The following is a 20659-nucleotide window of genomic DNA, read 5'->3' as shown; positions in this document are numbered from 1 at the left end:
CTCCCCCTTGCAGGTGGCTACCGCTTCCCGGCGCCCTGACACGGCGGCTCCCTCCCCCTTCTGTTTAGCTTCCGATATCTGTGCGCGGTTTCACGGCTCCCCGCTTCGTACCTCGATACTCAGCGCTGGAGATGTTCATTTGTAGAGATCCAGATGTATCTTCCTGCGTCTCAGGCTGATTCCGTGGATATTCCTGCTGGTCTGGTACCTATCCAGCTCAACTCAGGGGACCGGCTGAAAAAGGTGTCCCCTACTCCTCCGCCATCTTAACCTCGTCGATCATATGTATTTCTTAGGTGTGAGGGGTTCAATGGGTAGCACGTTCTGACTTTCTCAAGGCAGATGACAGAGTCTAAGGGTGCCCATCGAGTCGGCTGAGCAGAGCAGTAGCTGTACTGTAAGTTTCCTGAGGCAGCTGTCCAAACTGTTCACTTTAAATGGATATGTTTTATCATATGTAAATTGTCCTTCAATAAATTTAAAGAAAAAACTGCTTTTCCTTGTCGGCATATTATGCAATGCCAATTCCAATGAGAACCATTTTTTTTTTTTTCTTTGACCCATGGGCACTAGTATCAAAAACAATCTCATCTACACTGTTTAAACTGAATGAGAAATATAATTTTAGTATTATTAACCTCTCTGTTCTCCCTCTCTCACTGCCTCACTCCCCCATATCCAGTTGAACTTTAAATTTCTTGAAAGCTTTTTGCTCTCTTACTTCTTATCACATGCTAACCCTCTGCATTCAATAAATATTTGTGAAATTGAATCACACAGTGTCTATATCCTGTATTACTTTTGCCACCTAATGTTATTCTGATAACAGACTAAAATTAAAGCCTTCAAATGTCATAGGGTTTTGTCTATCTTATTTTTTTCTCTCACTCATTTTTTTTAAGATTTATTTATTTGGCAGAGAGAGAGTGAGAGAGCACAAGCAGGGGGAGCAGCAGAGGGAAGAGAAAAGCAGGGCTACTCGCTGAGCAGGGAGCCTGATGCAGGGCTCAATCCCAGGACCCTAGGATCATGACCTGAGCCGAAGGCAGACGTCCAACTGACTGAGCCACCCAGGTGCCCTCTCTCACTCATTTTTATTTTATTTTTTTTTTAAGATTTTATTTATTTATTTGACAGAGAGAGAGACAGCCAGAGAGAGAGGCAACACAAGCAGGGGGAGTGGGAGAGGAAGAAGCAGGCTCCCAGTGGAGGAGCCTGATGTGGGGCTCGATCCCATAACGCCAGGATCACGCCCTGAGCCGAAGGCAGATACTTAACAACTGAGCCACCCAGGCACCCCTCTCACTCATTTTTAACACAATCTTTTTTCAAACAAAATATTACGCAAGAGCCCAATATGTAAAACAGACTACATTTATGAGTTCAAATTTATAACATTTAATAATAAAATCAATCAATGAGAACATAACTTCATCTATAGTCATACCTATACATCAAAAGTAGTTATTTTTAATATGTGAATATATCTGTTTTTCTTTAAGCTTTGCAGTTATTAAAAAGGAAACTCAGATTAAATATTAAAAGCAGGGGTCATTGAACTAAAGCACATGGACCAAAGCCTGCCTACCACCTGGTTCTGCAGCCCATGATATAACAATTTTTTTTAAAATATTTTTAAATGTTTGGGGGAAAAAATTTAAAAAGAAAAGCATTTTTTGGTATGTGAAAATTATATGAAGTTCACATTTCTGTGTTCATAAATTAAATTTTACTGGAATACAGCCACACTCATTTGTCTATGGCCACTTATTTGCCACAATGGCTGAGCTGAATAGTTGCAAAAAAGACTGTATGGTCCACAAGTCTAAAATACTCACTATCTGGCCCATTACAGAAAAAATTGGCAGACTCCTGACTTGGAGAAGCCCAGCAGCACTCTGGGTTACCAACTTCACGGAACAGAGTTTAGACACTACTTGTAGCAAACTGTATTTTCCAAAGATGGCCACTACAATATTTTCCATCCTCCCTACTCTTCTGCAATGTGACCTTGCCATTCTGTCACCAAGAGAAGGAGTCTAACTCCCTTCACTTTGAATCTGGGCTTGTCCTGGTGACTTGCTTGGCCAATATAATATGGCAGATGTGGCTCCTGAGATGTCCAAGGCTAGGTCATAAGAAACCTTGCAGCTTCCTCCTGAGATTCTTAGAGCGCTCCATCATGGGATGATTCCTTTGAGAACCTAGCACCATGCTATTAGAAACTTGAACCTCATGGAGAGGCCAAGTGTAGGCATACCTGCCTACAACCCCAGCTAAGCCCCAAGTCAACAGCCAGCTTCAACTGATATCCATGTGGGAGAGCTATCCTGGACCTCCAGCTCAGGTAAGACTTCAGATGACTGCTGCCACAAAAGACATCTGACAGCAACTGCATTAGAGACCCCACAAAAGAGCAACCACTGGGTATGGCCAACCCATGGAACTGTGAACTACAATAATAAACACTTATATTAAGACACTATGTTTTGGGGTACTTTGTTATACAGCAACAGATAACTGAAACACCATTATACTAAAACAAATCTAGCAAAGTTTCAGATGAGAAATTCCAGACTCCTGATTCAAATCCATGCATTGCACCAAGCCAAACCCTACCAAAGCCTCCTGCTAACACTAGGTGTTCTAGAAGTAGCTAAGGATGAAGGAAGTAAGTGGTAAATAATACTCTAATGGAGTCACTGTGATTGCCTAATCTATATACATTCCAATGAGGTTCAGTACTCCCCAAAATATGCCAATAAGCCTGAATTTTAACAATTTGAAACTCTCACAAAGAAATGGAAAACAATTTTTCCAATTCCTAAAATTATATCAGGATTGGCAAGAGACAATTCTTAGTTTTCATGCTGTAAATAAACTGGTGATTATAATACTTCATTATTTTTACTTAATAATCTTAAAAAATAAGTTAACTTAGATGAAATGCAGTCGACTACCAATATATAACTAAGTATCAGTATATAACAGTTTACCTATAACAAATATAGGCTTAATAATAAAAATCCATATGCTATTCTGCTGTGTAAACTGCTCCTGTTCCAAAAGGTGACAGTAAGAGTCATTCACTCGGATGTTCCTGATATATGCCACTTAGGTGTAATACACTCCTTAGCCTAGAATATTTAATCAAACTCAATATTACCATCCTATAAAGCCCACACAACATATTCTCAATAATATTACCTTAAGCCACAGCAGATTCCGATTTTAAGGAATGAGTGCTTAGTATATGATAGGTACCCTGCCACACTCTGGGGATAGGTCTAAATTGGTGTAAATTTCATTCAAAAGAGACCAGTGGTGGCTCTGAATCATTAACCTACTGACAGTTTTGAGAACATAATGTGTCACAGAATGGTGTCTTTATTTTATATCTAAAGGGATATTACCAGAACTCTTAAGATTCCTAATCTTTTTTATTTTTTTTTATTTTTTTTAAAGATTTTATTTATTTATGTGACAGAGAGACAGCCAGCGAGAGAGGGAACACAGCAGGGGAGTGGGAGAGGAAGAAGCAGGCTCCCAGCAGAGGCGCCCAATGTGGGACTCAATCCTGGAACGCCGGGATCATGCCCTGAGCCAAAGGCAGACGCTTAACGACTCCGCTACCCAGGCGCCCCATCCTAATCTTTTTTAATTTAGTAATTATTTGCAAGATAAAATATTTATTTATGTGACTATGATTCACACTAATGCACAGATAAAGTGTTTAACACTAATGCACAGATGAAGTGTTTAAACATTCTAAACTTTAGTGGCTTAATCCAATCCTCCAAGAGTACTTGACCAATTAGTGATGCCTGCCATGAGGGGTGACCAGTAGTAAGAAATAGCTGAGCATTTGCCAACTAGGACCAGTTTCATCCAGTGTCATCCAGTCTCCTCTCTTCAGAACTCCCACTAAGTCCCTTCAAAGACTTCCATGAAAGAACTTCCATCCAGTCTTAGAAAGTGACATTTCCCTTTCTTTAGCCAGTCTTTCTCAACACTGAAGTCTACTCTCCACAGATGACCCTTGGTAAGTGTTACCTTGGTACAAATGTCCGGTCCCAAAAAAGGTGATTCCCCTAACACCGAGATCCCCTAATATCAAGAGTTCATAGGATAAGCCATATTTTGGGCCAGAAGAACTAAGATGATAGGTGGCCAAACCCTGGTAGAATATAGTAGAGCCAAGATTTGAATCCAGGCATCTGCACTGATTAGTCACTGAACCTGGCACATAGTTGTTGCCATTTCTACAACATGTATTAAACTGTATCTTCGTCTGACAGTTCACAATTACGTGAATCCATTATTAATACAAGCAAAATCTCTATACAGAAAATATTATAATTCACTATTCTAGCACAGCAGTTAGGACTACATCACAGGACCTGCAAATAATTCAAAATTTGTGTATTTCTTAATTAACATATTAATAAACATGTTAATAAATGCTTTATATTTGTTAGGGAAAAAATGGTGGGATAGCAATACTTTTGAAAAACAATTTTTAAATTGGCAATTCATATTCTTATGCTCCATATAGTCTTATATTGAAAATTTAATAGTATTTGAATATAATTTAATGCAATGTCTATTATTCTTGTTAAAAATACACATTAGTAGTGACTTTTCCAACTCAGAATCCATAACAACAATGAATCCTATTCACATCCTGTGTAACTCCATAGGGAGTCTATGGGGAAAGTTTCCATATATGGTCATTTTTCCCCATAGACTCCCCATGGTTTATACAGGATATGAATCTGGTCCATTGTGACAATGAAAACAACAGATCACTGAAAACTCGTGTGTAATTTCTGCTGAACAAACTATAGACTAACAATTAGGGAAACCAATACTCAAGTGAAAATAAGTAATCTGAGAATTTGAAAATAACCATTGGGTATCTTAATTCCATTTCTGTATTAGAAGAATAAGTATATAAATATCCAGAAGAAAAATATTTTTCTATCTTATTTAGTTTAAAATATTTTCTTGATACTAAAAATTACAATGTCAACTATTAACAGGCAAGAAACCCAAAAGAAATTTCACATCAGAACTTATATTGTCAGAAGGAAAGAAAAGAAAAAATTTTTGCAAAACAAGTCAAATGTTATATGAGTTTTATTTAGCTCTCCCAGGCTCCTGTATGACCATGTCCTAACATAAATCTCTGTTATCTATAATTATTTTCCCATATTTGTGACATTAGCAGTCTGTGGTATTCTACTTATCTAAAGTCATGTAGAATAATATTTTTCTTTCACTGCTTGAGTGCTGATGTAGAGGTTAAGTTTTTATATGTATACGTAAGTATTTGTACTTTTGCTTTATGTAAGATGAAAGCATCTAAAATCCAACGCAGCTAAGTACTAAAAGCCAATTGAACCTATAGGAAAGGGAAATGGCTGTATTCCTAAATTATCTTGTTCCATATGACAAAAACTAATAAAGGGGGGAAAATATAGCACTAGAATGTCAAACATACTAATAGCAAAAACAGCACCCCGACATAATTATTTAATAAGAAGTAGGACTTATATTGAATAATGGTCCAGTTGTGAATAGTCATTTTTGAATGAACATGGTAATTATTAACATCTCAACTGATTCACAGAAATTACACCAATACAATAGACCCAAGTTTAATCTCATGTATGACTGGTTATCAAGAATGGCCCTGAAATGCATGTAAAGAAAGGAGTGTGACTCATTTGTTTCTCTATCAAAGAGATGCCTGTTTAATTGTATAGTTTCTTGGTGACCTAATGTTGCTAGAGTATATTCTTTTGACTATCTTCTATGCAATGGCTCAAAATTTGAGATAATTACATTATTCTTAGAAACACGGTACCACACTCACTATTAAAACTGAGAAGCTGTCAGTTTCAACTTAATGCATTCATCAGTAATGAAAACAAAGGGCAAGAGCTGAACTTTTGGTGCCCATCAAAAATAAATCACATGGGGCATCACATGTATCCCAAATCCCTTCCAGCATCTAGCTACCTACTCAAGGTGATGTGGGCATCCAGACAATGGCAGGGCCAGCCACACTAGAGCTAAAGAGAACTGACATCCTGACATACACATCCACCATTTCCCCATCACCACTAAGCTCACTAAATCCTACCGCTTTATTGGCACGTTAGTTTCTTTTTCCCTTTCACAGACACACTAGATGTTCTTTTAAATTTATTACAACTATAACAAAATCTTGGAAGGAGGGATTAAATGACTTGCCCAGAGGCATGCTGTTTCTCAAAAGGTAACTTGTTGCTCTCTTCACTGGACTAATGAGGCAGGTTCTTTGGAAGACATATTAATGTGTTCAACCAGGGCACAATTCCCACCACAGCACAACTTAAATGGTACCCTTGAGGCCTGAAAAAGTTAAACATGGGAGGGGAGATGGGAGGAGGACTGAGCCAGATAAATGCTAATTGAATAAATATTCATTGTACTTGAAGTATTTACACTTTGCAGAATAACTGGCTTTATCAAGAAGGATGTAACCAAATGACAGTAGTACAAAACCAGTTTTCTTTATTCCACCAAAAGAAAAGATGAAATTTTTCTGTCCCTTTATAAAATTTTAAGAGAAAAGCAAAATTTTCAAATTTTTGTAGAATTCAATTTATGGTTTTTAGATTTCATTAAGTCAAATTAAGTATCAAAAATATGCATTTTAATAACTACTTCCTTCAACAAAACTTTACTGATAGTACTTTTTTCTTAAACCTAAATTATTCTGACCACAGAAACTAAAATTGCATTTCCTCAAAGCAGATAAAGAGCAGACATACTACTCCCATTTTTAGACATGGGAAATTTCAGTAAAGGAAAAGCTCAGTGTAATACTTCAAGATGGTAACAGAGCTACAGAAGCTACATACACTTCCTGCTTTGTAAGGATTAATCCACATATAAGATAGAACACTGGCATTCCAAGTGGGCCCAAAATAGACAGTAGCCAATCTACACAACCAAGGAGATTCAGATCCCCTAAGTCAGAAAAACTGAGACTGGCACTGTTAAAGATATTCACTAGAATAATATCAAAAGATATTCACTAAAACAATGTGATAGTATTTATTAATTCTGATGTCAAAGCTATGTAAGTCTTTAACTTTGAAGAACAAGTAGTCTACTCTTCCAGGTAAATTTTTTTACATTTTTAAGGCTTTTGTATGTGTGTGCTGAGGGGAGGGGTCTTTTGGTATTTAAATGGAGCAATACTATTTTAGTGACACAGAACATGTTATAACGTGATACCAGCTACTAAAATTTCCTGACTACAAAGGTCTGAAACATAAAATCAACTTACTCTAGTACTTGAAAAATGAGGACATTGACATTTCCTTCTCTTGCAGGCAAAGAGCAAGGGAGAGAACATTTACAAGGGCCATTTACATGTGACTCCACAAGCAAAAGAAGTCAGGATAGTGATTTCCTTTTGACTGGGAAAGGTCATCACAAAGGAACTTTCTGGAGTAATATAAATATTCTGTATCTTAATCTGAGGTGTGGCTTCATGAGTATAAACATAGGCAAAAATTTACTGAGCTGCATACTTTGACTTACACATTTTATCTTATGTAAACCATACTTCAATTTAAAAAGTAAAAGCATCCAATACAAACAAAGTACTACAACCAGAAATCAAAAATAAGAATAATGAAATCAGAATATGTTAGAAAAAAATGACCTTTCCAGGATCTAGCACAATTCTGTACATAGGGTAGATAAACAAGCATTTATTATAAAATTTAGTGAGAATGTCTTAGTTGGTTTTGAAGATCCCTCCTGAACTAATTAGAACTTGAAATGTGACTTATTTTCTGAATATTCTAAAAATAGACAGTTTCAGCTTATAAAGCCTCCAAAAAGCAGAAATTAAAGGCCTAGACAGCCATCCCTCAAAACAGAAAGAAAATACACTTGTCTTAACTCTGAGTATAGATTTGAGGCATCTCCTTATCAAAAGAAGACAGTCCATTCTCAACACTTAATGATTATCACTTACAATGCGAACCTATCTATGGTCTTCCAGTGATAAGCAAGAAGCAAAACTTAATTAGGTAAAAAAAAAAAAAAAAGCAAAAATCTGCATGATGGTGTTCTGTCTTCTGAATGGTATTCTGTCTGTTCAGTAATCTGGTAGCTACGGAGACCAAAAGCAACCAGCAGTTTCCAAACATACCACATAGCACATGGGTGACATTATTAAAAGATCAGGTTTGAAAATCAAGAAAGGCTGTGTCTGCTTAGTAAACCTGGCCAGACATTGTTAGAGTCCCTAATCCAAGAGCTCAAAGACTCCCACACTGAATTTCAACTTCTATTTTCAGCTAAACAAAGTAATAAGACTAATTTTCCTTCAGTAGATAAATATCTCTGTCCATACCTAGGCTCCTACCTAAACAAAATTCCATGACTAAAATGAAACTGTAGAAAGTCTTTGCCACTTAATAATCTGTTCCTACTTCTTGTGTGACAATAATTCCAGATGTACCATTAAAAGTGAATTCAAAAATATTTTTAAATTATTAGAAAATAATATTATCATATGCTGAATGGAACATTATATCTCATTGTTATTCTATCTTGACCTTCATTAGTCAGTGTGGTTAATTTCAGCAATGAGAAGCTTCCGTGTGAAACAACAAAAATAATCAATCCTTTAAAAAAAACCAATCGAGAAACAAAAAACTGAGGATTATAAGCTCTCTTGAAATACAACTACTCTAGAACAATCATCAGCTGCACACAAATAGGCACACTGATCACCTGAGATCAGAAAGAAAAGGTTGGATTATAAATTCTTAAGAAATGCATTTCCTAAATTCCTGCCCCAACCCCCTTCTCCCCACAAAGACGGTGTCTTGCCAATTTTTAATGTTCTAGGCGAGCAGGTTGAGTCTCTTCAGAAATACTTAACAGTCACCTTTGCTTATGGATCATGACAAAATATTCTGCAAAGCCTGTATGACTGCATGGATAAGTTATATTATTCTATATCCAACATTAAATAATACTCAAATTAGTCAGGCTGGTCATCATTTTTTAAATACCAATTGTAGCTGTCTACAAGTGCTGTCCAGCCCAGCCCATTGTGCAGGGCCTGCTCTGCACCAAAGCAATTTCATTGTATAAGTTTTAAGACAGATACGATGCTGCTGGACTGTGACGCTAGCCAGCATATCAACATTGAAACCATTGTGTAAAAAAAAAAAAAATCTCTACAATTATTTCTTATTCCTTAAATTTGCATACAATGTCTACTCCTATGCTTTTGTAAAAATATGGAGGAAGAGGGTATAATGACACCTTTTTGTTTTCCTTTTAGATAAAAACTATAAACCCTCTTTCCCTTTCTAATAAACACTATCATCTCAGATCCTCCCAGCTTCTACTTTAGGTTTAAGGACCATTATAGAACCCACAATACATCAGTGACAGACTTGATCCCATCAATTACCACATTCTGGGGAGACTGCCTGGATTCCTGTCTTCCTCCCTCCTCCCTCTTAAAGGCCTGGTTTTGACCACCCTGACATCCCTGGCCTTAAGGATGAATAACCCAGTTAAGGAGGAGTCGCTTCCCTGTAACCAATTCCTTTGTAATTAGAGCCAAAATACAAAGGCTGTTAATGACCTAAGGCAAAGTGATACGAAGTCCAAGCCAATGAAACCTTGACAGCAAACAGATTTCTAAATAGCAAAGAAGTGGGATCCATTTACTTACATGAAGATTCAGTGCCAAACATGGCTGGCTCCAGAGGCTGCTTTAAAAAAATTAGAAGAAAGAAAAAAAAGGAAGGAAATAAAATCGAGGAGAGTGTACGTGTGAGAGTGAAAAGATGAGCCGCTACACAGCAGGGGTCATGAAGACACACAATGCAGTCCAAGCTGTGTCCAGCTGCCAGATTCTCCTCTTACAAGCTTCAGTGTTCTCCCGTGTGATTGAAAAGCAAGGTCTCCTACAGCACAAAAACCGAAGAGCCGCTTTTGAAAATCCAATAGGGAAAGGCAAGCCAACGTGGCTCTTCTGGGATGCAGTGAGGCAGGACTAGGTAGCAGCAGGGACAAGACTGGGAGCAGCAGCAACAGCGGATACTGCAATCCCCAGCCCTGCTGTAGCAGTAAGACAATAGCAGGGCTTATGCATACACCGATGACGTCAGAGACACTGCACAGACTGACGGCGCTGCTTGAGCCAGAGGCTCCAGGGGCTTCAGGGGAGCAGGCGGTTCAAAGGGGAATTCCTTTGTCACAAAATGTACAAGACCCAGAGCCACATATATATTCACCCTCCTGACGAGATCCTCATCCTGTAACACAAGGCACTAAAAAAGACCTCAAAGAAATTTAAATATTGGCTTTACAGCAACTAACCACAAAGATATCATGCAGATTGGGGTTCCTGGTTGTATGCAGCATGTAAAACTTTTCAAGGGAATTAAGAATATCAGAAAAGAGAAAAATAGACTACCTTTAAAAATAACTAGAGAACTCATTGTTTTTTCTCTACGCTTATGCTAGACTGACAGATCAAGGGCTGTACACTCAATCGCAATTATGTGAAAATATGTATACTATTGCACACACACTTTGAGCATAAAAATATACCCACAAATATACCCACATATTAACAGTAAGATAACAGTGTAAGTGTTCAGAACACTGCTTGACACACAGTCAGCTCTCAAATGTTAGCAATTACATTATTAGTTATGTTGCAACTATTATTCAAATGTGAAAACCATAGCTCTAGGAATATATATAATCAACATATATTTCTCTTATCCCGTTCCTTTGGCCTTATTTTTCTTCATTTTGCCTTATGAGAATTCCTGTCCTTTTCCAGAGTAACTCAGTCATTTTAATTTAAGGCTGTGTGCACACACCTCTGTACACCTGTGTGTAGGTGGGCACACGGGACCAACAAGTTTCTTTTTAATCTACTCCTGCAAAGAAATAACTGAAGGTATTGTTATTTTGTCTCTTGACCCACTTGATAAATAAAACTCTTCCTGCATTGCCTTTACTCTTAGAAAACTGTTTTTTTTTTAAACTAGAAGTATGTAAACTTTCATTGGAGTATCTATCCAACACATGCAAAGAAAGAAATTTTAATGTTTTAAAAACACTGAAATGCACAAAAAGTGTGTGTGTATTCCCACAATCCCACACTTCAAAAATCATATAAAATAGGAAATTCAAGAGCTCAAGTTTCCTCTCCAGCCATTCATCCAATATCTTCTTACATTTATATAGACATGTTTTTATATGACAGTTTTTAAACGTTAAATTCTGATATGAATGTGGAACTGCAAATTACCATTTAAAAATATCATTAATTGCTTTTCTGGTCACTAAGATCCATCTCATCCTTTTAATGGTTGCATAATATTCCATTGTGTGGATATGGCATAATTTATTCAAGGTAATTTGACCTTTGCTTACTGAAAATGCTAAACCGTTATGAAGAAAGTGCAATGATACTACATAAGATAAAGAACAAATATTTTGTTATAGGAAAGAAAAACAATAACCATTTACTGAATATTCACAATGTGCCATATACTATTCTGGAAGTTTTACATGTATTAACTTATTGAACCTTTATAACAACCCTAAGACATAGATGTCTTTAGGATCCATATTTTATAGATAGTGAAATAATTTCCCAAGGTCACACAAGTACCAAATGATAACCTGGAATTCAAACCTAGGTTGCCTGGTTCCAAAGTATATGCTCTTAACCACTCTTCCATAATGCTTCTTGAAAATTAATAATACTTTAAAGTATTCCACTAAGACAAGGAAAATAGAAATCAACTGAAAATGTGGAGAAAAATATTCTTAAAAGAGAAAGGTCACCAGAGAAAGCTAAAAATAACAGAAAGGACTATGCTGAAAAATGCAAGAATTGAGAAAAATCCATCCCTCCTAAATGATTGGTCATGGTAACAACCAGTGGAGAATATCAATAATGGTGTTAAGATGTAACTGCAGGAAGTACAAAAGGACAATACCATTCAAAAGGGTTAAAACCAGATTATCTTACATAAGATCTATTTTAAATTGCATACCAGATGTTGTACACGAACAGTCGCACAAATGGTGGATGGATGTGGCCAACAGAAAGGCAAGAGGAAAAGTAGAATGAGAAAATGATCCCGGGTAAGAGATATTTTCCACCAGAGGCCACAGTCTATATGCAATAACTGCTTTGCCAAGTCATTGATGTAGCTCCTTTCTTCAACTTATACATTAGAGTGTATATACGCATATATAAATGCACTTTTCTGAGTGCCTATACTTATTTCTTGGTGCTGATTTCTGAGAGTAAGTTAAAGTCTGCTATATTTTTCAAGAAGTCAACTTTTTAGAGAGCCATAACAGGGTCAGTATGTTAAAAAACATTAGGTATCTCACTTGCCAGCAAAACTGGACACAAATGACAACCTCTGACTCCTATTAAGGTTTCTATAACCTCTCTAGGCCAGAGGTATTTCTATATATTTTAGAAGGTTGGAATCCACATCAGGGAAGGCCCATTTTTGACGAAATAGAGTCCAAAAACTTATTTTGCTCTAATTCTCTCCTCCAGGCAGCTAGCATGAGATGAGCTCAGGTAATGAAGACAAATTTTTACATGTTGCCTAAGGAAAATATAATGAACTAAAACTGATCTGATATCTTCCATGCCCCTCCAAAAAAAAATCACATAATGCATTCCAAAACCAAAGTGATCTTTGAGTTATCAATTCTGCCTAATTATGCCTATCTGCCTGCAACCTTTCCCTCCCATTAGTAAAGAGAGTACTATAATTTCAGGATAAAATTAGCAATGAAAGAGCAATATTGAAAATAATTTAGTGGCCAAAATCATCATTGTTGGATAAAAAAAGATAGTAGTGAAAATCTTAAACCCAAGTCAATAGTCATTTTTAGAGGAAACCCATTCATAAATCACTCAACAACTATTTCCTGGGAGCTTACTGTTCTGCACTCTAAGGGTACAGCCAAGAAGAAACCCCCTCCTCTATGGAACTCATAGTCTAGTAGGTGAGACAAACAAATATGTAATATGTCAGGTGATGGCATGTGCTATAAAGAAAGATATGTGGTGATGGGTATTAAGGAGGGCACGTATTGCATTATTAAGGAGGTGCACTGGGTGTTATACACAAGTAATGAATCATGGAACTTTACTTCGAAAACTAGGGATGTACTGTATGGTGACTAACATAATATAATAATAAAAAAATTTAAAAATAAAAAAATTTTAAAAAAGAAAGATAAGAGGAACTTGAGGCTGAGGAGTGACTGAATGTGAGAGTTATTTCAGGTAAAACTGTCAGGTAATGCTACCCTTAAAAGGTGACATTTCAACAGAGACCTGAAAAAACTGAAAGGAAACCACATGCACGACATGGAAATCCTGTGGGAGAAAGAGCATTCCAAGAAAAAATAAATAAATAAGTCTATTCTTGAGTCATCAAGAATCATTTTCTGTTGCATGATAACCCCTTCAGTGCTATGATGATGTCATTAAGTACAAAGTGGTTATGCTTCACGAACTGTGCTGACCGCAAAATAAATTCTCCTTTCAAATCCAAAAGAATTCACTCTCCCATGAACTGAAAACAAATGCATTCTTCTTGCAGTTTACTAGAGTAAATGTACCTATATTTGCAATTATGTAAATGTTTATAAAAATCAGCATAGAAGACAACATCCAAAATAGCTTCCTACCACATCAGACAACTAACTTAATTAATTTATCTATTAATGTAAGAACTTAAACCACATATTCTCTGTAGAGTACACACAATACTAATTTTGAAAGTGTCATATCTGGAATTTCCCTGGAATCTTTGTTCACACTAAAGTTTCCTTAGTATTCCTCTTGATGTCTACTTAGCATGTTAAAGTTGTGTGTCTTTTGGAATACCACCTAAATATTTATAAATTATTACCTAAAAACAACATAGAAGTTGTTTAGTGGCAATATAAAAACTATAGAAAAATGAAAGAATCAATGATTCTGTTCTTCGGAAAATAGGTACAAATTCCTAACTGAAAACATAGTAAAGTTCCCTGGTACGATTTTGGAAATTTTAGTTCTTTGCATATGGCTATAAAGTATGTCCCCTTCTGCTTCTACAGAGTAGCACACATACAGTGAGCCTTCTAAAAGGTAAGTATGTTTTATTTCAGAGCTGTGAAACAAAAATTCTGATACACTAATCTTATGAAAAAAATTCAAAATATACACATACACACCACACACACACACACTCTCTCTCTCTCACTCATACTTGCTTTAAAGAAACTCTAAAACAGGAAAATATGGATTTATAGAAAAAAAGATTTGAGGCAGTTAATTACTTTAAAATGTTTTATCTTCAAAAAATACTTAACACAAAAGTCCTTTACATAACAAGCTCCTAAAAGTTACATTTTAAATTATCAATTTCATAAAAATTTCACGATTTGGGACCATATTGTCAAAGATCCACACATACATCAAAAGGGATCATTTATAGAGAATGTAAATAGAGCTTAATCTAAATGCACACTGGGATTTTATCATTATACTGGGTATGGAAGGTGGGTCTCTCCCCTAGTGGAAAATCTTCCAAAAGACTTTGTTCTTTAGTTTAAAAGGAATCTGTCAGAAAACAGTGTCACCATTACCCAAAAATTCAAATTTAAGGCAATATAATTTTGAATTAAGGTAATTAATTTTTGAATTTGCTCACAAATTCTGGCAGACATATGTCCTTTCCTTCTTATCACCTCACCTCCTAATCCTGCCTTCACCCCACCTGATCCAAGGGAATCCCCCACTTACCCAGCAACCAGCACCCATGGTTAGTCTAACCTTAACAACTGTACCAATTTACCAATCAGAAACTAGAATTTGGGAACAAGGTTATGCAGTTTAAAAAAGAAAAAGGCTAGTTATCCCTCTGAAATTTCTGGACATTAATACTCAGAAAATTTGGGATAAAAACTGAAATTCTCCAATTACCGCATTATATCAACTCTATCTAAAAGACTGAGCCACACACATGCACGAAACAACTATCACAATGCCAAAAATATTTTACAGAAACCAGAAGCTCTCTGTAGATGGCGTGTATATTTTATTCTTTGTGTGGCATAATCTGAACTCAGATGTTTGTACTCTAAACCTTCTGGCCCAGAGGGAAGGCATGAGAATTAATTACGGATTGCATTTTATTTTAAGTCTGTCTGAGTATGACCCAAACTGTAATAGAAAAAGCAAGGGTATATCTGACAAATTCCCTTAAGTGCTTATCCTAAATTAACCAAAATTTGTATACAACAAATTCATACAGGATATTTTTAAAAAATACAAACACATCAACATAATTGTTAAATTTAAATGCAAAATATTTTATTTTAAATAATTCTACATGGCTGGACAATATTTTAAATTTAATTTTACCTGTATAATCCATAATGAAGCAACAGGCAGGGGACCGGGTATTTTCCAAAGTACAGCTCTATCAGACACAAAATGAAACAGCTCCCTGGACAGGCAAACTGCTCTGGGGAAAGCCTCCTGCCATGTGACGTTAAGCACACACACACACTTCTGCTTATCTCGAACTCAAGCCACAACTGACGTGGCTCTGCTCTCCTTTGCCTGTTCTTTTAAAGTCATCTTAGAAAAGTCTCTCTTAGAAAAGAACCATTATTCCTTCCTATTTCATCCTTTATAATTAATTTAAAACTAGGGGAAAAAATCCTTTCTCTAAGTGAAAAGAACACAAGATATCTATACTTCATCCTAGTACTCAATGGTACAAACCCATATAACCTGAAAGGTGTAATTGTCCAAATTCTTAAGAAGAATATAATTTTGCCATTATGTCCATTCATTTGAATGTATGCACATTTGATCCACTTGAAACAAATTTGATTAATTTGTAAACAAACCTACTAAAGGCGATGAAAGAACAATTCTTCAAAGCAGATCTAAAACCTCTGACTCATTTGTCTGAGTCCTGAAACAGACGTCAGATGGAAAGGACATATGGTCATTCCTAGACAGACTCTATCTGACATAATCTTTAATGTCACATTGCCATATACACTGAGCCATCTTTTCCTTCACTGCCAGTTGTTTTGATCTTGAGCATATCCCTGGCTAAAACTTTAAATAAACTTTAACAAAGGCTACTTCATCTTGATACAATTCTTTACCTTGCCCAAAGACAAGATATAAATAAATAAACTTTAAAAAACTATATCAGCTTTTTTTTTGAGCAACGTGAATGTTTGGACAATTTCCAATTTAGAGATATTTTAAATACTCCTTCAAATTGCACCTACTTTAAGAAAGATAAGGTATTGGTTCTTTAGAGTGGTTTTGTTTTGTTTTTATTTTGCTACTTAGAATAAGTTTCTCCACAAGATAATTACAAATTGACAATACTATAAAATATGATTTCTAATTTTCAACTCAATATCAAAAGTACGTATCCTACCGAAGTCTAAAAATACTGGGCTCAATAGCATCATTAAACAGATCTCCCCAATAATTTTATAAAATAAATGCGAAAACATCATGTCACGCAACCATCTAGTCAATGCTTCATTACCATAAGCAGATCCCATTACACCACCATTCTGCTTACAGTCAAAAGCTGTTAATTCTCATCAACCCCACCTGCCACTGCTGCTAAGCAGCCCTGTCTCACTTCTCAGGCTTTAATTCTCTTTATCTTAATCTAGAGTAGAGATTAGAAAGCTTTCCATGAGCTATAAAAAGTTGATATAGTTTCTTCCTGGTAATTAAGATGTGCACATGGTTAAAACAGTAATGCCATAATTGTTTTAAAATGGTAAATTCGAGATGCCTAATAATAACTGTCTTAATTTCCACAAAACTTAGAAGTGTGTGGAAACACTGATAGCCATTATCAGATGTCACAAGAAATGACATTTTATGCCTTTCAGAATTTGGTACTGTTAGCATGGCTTTTTAAAGTTCTTCCCTAATTATTTGAATAGCATTATATTAAGAGCAATTGTTTTATTCTTATCCTACTTTATATTTTATAATTCTTGTTGAAATTACAGAAGATTTAAGGAAATGCATTTTGTTGACAAAATGAGAACATAATAAAAAATCCAAATTAGAAGGTACAAGACAGATGGGTAGATGGGCAAACAGCTATAAAACCCATAATCTATAGGCTAAACTCAAAAAGACATGAAATAACAAGTGTTGAGAATGTGGAGAAAAAGAAACTCTCATGCACTGTTGGTGGGAATGTAAATTAGTACAGCCACTCTGGAAAACAGTATGAAAGTTTCTCAAAAAATTAAAAATAGAAACACCATATGGTCTAATAATTACAACTACTGGGTATTTATCAAAAGAAAACAAAAACACTAACTAGAAAAGATATATGCACCCCTATGTTTATGGCAGCATTATTTACAATAATTGCTAAGATATGAAAGCAACCTAAGAATGGATAAGGAAGATGTGGTATGCATGTTATACACACACACAATGGAATATTATGCAGCATTAAAAAGGACAAGATCATGCCACCTATGACAACATGGATGAACCTAGAGGGTATTATGCTAAGTAAAATAAGTCAAGACAAATACCATATGATTTCACTTATATGTGGAATATAAAAAACAAATGAATAAATAAAGAACACAAAAAGCAGAATCAGACCTGTAAATATAGGGAACAAACTGAGGGTTGCGGGGGCACGGTGGAGGGAGATGGGCAAAATAGGAGAAGGGGAATGGGAGATACAGGCATCCAGTTATAGAATGAATAAGTTATGGGGATAAAAGGCACAGCATAAGGAATACAGTCAATGATATTATAATAGCATTGTATGGTGACAGATGGTAGCTACACTTGTGGTGAGCATTACATAATATATAGAGAAGTTGAATCACTATGTTAAATACCTGAAACTAATGTAACATTGTATGTCAACTATATTCCAATAAAAAAATAAAAAATTTTTTAAAAGCCTACAACCTACAGTTAAGTGATTCGCCACACCTCAAAAAGCCAGCAGAGTGGTTAAAAGCCAGGCTTTGAGTCAGACAGGGAAGGTTCAAGTCACACCTTGGCCACTTATTAGCTGGATAATCTCAGGCAAGTTTTTAAATCCCTCTGAGCCTCTGTTGGCTCAAAAACTGACAAAGGGCCTACGTCAATGCCTTTATTTATGTAAATAAAGAGCTAAGGTGTAAGTAGTACTTATGTGTACCAGGCATTGTCTTACATCATGTGTTAACTTATTTAACCCTCACAACAACCTTCTAAGGTACTGTCCTCATTTTAGAGATGAGGAAACTGAGGCATGGAGGGTAAATCAATCACTTAACTAAGGTCACACACTAAACAGAGCACAGCCAGGGTTCAACCGAAGCAGCCCAGCTAGGAGTCCTACATGACTCTGCCTCTAAGGAGTAGGTGATCAACAAATGGAAGCAAAACAAAACAAAACAAAACAAGAAGAATTTCCAAAAATTAAGATCATTCTTTCCAATAAAACCAATTGTGCAATTTCCCAAATATTTTAGTTCACAGTTTACAAAAATTCTTTTATAGTCTATGTTTAATTTCAACATATAGAAAAATTAAACAGAACCAGAATGAAAGGTAATGTTCAAAGCCATTGTGACAGTTTAAAATGAGAACTGTACCACCCAGTTAAGCAGAAATAAGCACTCAAGCGCAGAAAGCTATAACCATAAAAGGACCAGAACTACTCCCAGCACTCCCAGCAACCACCAAGTCCATCCCTCTCTACTTTTCAGTTCTCCAAATGTCACGGTATATACTACTTTCCTGGCCCGGGTTTGAGCAAGTTCCTCTGACCAACTTCACAGGTCACTCAGGAGGAAGGCCTTTAACTAGTTCCCCTTACCTTCCTCCCCAAGAAACTTCTCTATCCCCATTCCACTCTCAGCAAAGGAGACTCGCTGGTATGTCTAGATGCAGCCCCCCCAACACACACCACCCCCGGCAACAATTACATCATAGTCCTCTTCAGCAAGTAGCAACTTGAGTCATCGGAGTCACAGGTTCTTCTCAGGTCACCTGTTCTAGCCTATGGCCCAGGGAGGGATCACTGTCCTAACGGCAACTTATTGATGAGTCAGCAGCAGTCCTCATTACACCCGGAACCCCCCCCCCCCCCCCCCCCCCCCTCAGATTCCTGCTATAATTTAACNGAGTCAGCCGCCGTCCTCATTACCCCCGGAACCCCCCCCCCCGCCCCGTCTCAGATTCCTGCTATAATTTAACCTTTCATGCTCCAGGCTGGAAGAAGCATAGTTACTGAATCAAGAGACCTAAGGCCTAGTCTCAACACTGCCACTCACTTCCTCTCTAAGTCCTGGAACCTCTGTAGGAGTCCATTCCCCTCACTGGTAAAATGAGGAGGTTGATTCAATTATAATCTAGTTCAACACCAGTGATCTAGAATTCTACTGTAAACCAATTACAGCTGGACGAGAAAACTCAAGTAACTCCCTGCAGGTAACTGCTCCTCTTCCTCTAGTCCACACCGTCCCCTCTTCCATCCTGCTGGAACTCTGGGAACAGACCCACCTCAAGGGTGGGAAACCAGGGAGCCAGGGTGTATTGTCCAAATCCAGTGCATTTAACGTTGAATGGCTGATACTCCAAGGGAGCCTCCAACTGTTTACAGGTCCACTGTTTCTCTCTAGATAGGCCCCCCAGTAATTCAGACAAATGCAAACACCCACAAAACACAGAAGTAACTGTTGGGAGGCCCTGCCTATTGGTTCACAATAAAGGTCACCCCTCTTAAGACAACAAGCCCTGAGTTCCAGCAAGAAAGCTTCTGGGGGCATTTGGGTGGCTTAGTCAGTTAAGTGTCTGCCTTCAGCTCAGGTCATGGTCCTGAGGTCCTGGGATCAAACCCTGAGGTGGACATCCTGCTCAGCGGGGAGTTGCTTCTCCCTTTCCCTCTGCCCCCCCCCTTGCTTGTGCTCTCACTCCCTCTGTCTCTCTCAAATGAATAAATTTAAAAATCTTTAAAAAAAAAAAAAAAAGCTTCTGAAGGAGACTCCTTCCCAGACATGACTGAGATGGCCTGGACAGGGAGTGCCAAGTTTTCTGTAGATGACAGCTCAGGGGCTCTCCTCTCTCTCCCTTTCATGGCTTTCCTACCTGGAATAGTTCCTGATACGTGAGTCCATAGCCCTTCACCCTCCCCCAAAATGGAGAAAGAACATGATTTCCACTTCACTCTTCCCTCTTTAAACCTGTAAACCATAACCTTATCATAATATTTACATCATATTTCCAACCCATTCAATAACTCACTTTATTGCACATTTTAAAACCCCAGAGGTAGATTATAAATGCTCACCCTGTTTTTCCACATTGCAAAAATGATAACATGGGGTTTCCCCTCTGGTCTCTATTCTCACCCTCCTCACCAACAACTCAGAGTTGAGTCAAAATGCCTTAATGTTATGCCTCATCCCAACTTCCCCTAAGTCTAAGTCAGAACAAATTTTACCTAAGATGTCACTGCTCTCCCAGACTTCTTACCACCCACTCCAGCTTGCATCTGCT

At 37.0% G+C, this 20659-nt stretch overlaps 1 protein-coding gene across 3 annotated transcripts in view; it reads right to left on the bottom strand.

The window, feature by feature from the left end:
* ST7 (suppression of tumorigenicity 7) overlaps window positions 1-20659 on the bottom strand; it is a 249393-nt gene that overhangs the window by 188816 nt on the left and 39918 nt on the right. The window contains exon 1 of one of the 3 annotated variants that reach the window (XM_011222612.3): window positions 15506-15777. The exons of 1 other annotated variant lie outside the window; for it this stretch is intronic. In XM_011222612.3, the coding sequence (XP_011220914.1) occupies window positions 15506-15518 (13 nt within the window). In that variant the 5' untranslated portion in view covers window positions 15519-15777. Of the gene's footprint in view, window positions 1-9763; window positions 10615-15505; window positions 15778-20659 lie in introns of those variants that run through there. One more of the 3 variants, XM_011222611.3, reaches the window with a different exon arrangement.

The sequence above is a fragment of the Ailuropoda melanoleuca genome, chromosome 1, assembly GCF_002007445.2.
Source record: "Ailuropoda melanoleuca isolate Jingjing chromosome 1, ASM200744v2, whole genome shotgun sequence".
Taxonomy (NCBI): domain Eukaryota; kingdom Metazoa; phylum Chordata; class Mammalia; order Carnivora; family Ursidae; genus Ailuropoda; species Ailuropoda melanoleuca.
This window is presented reverse-complemented; position numbering and strand designations above follow the sequence as displayed.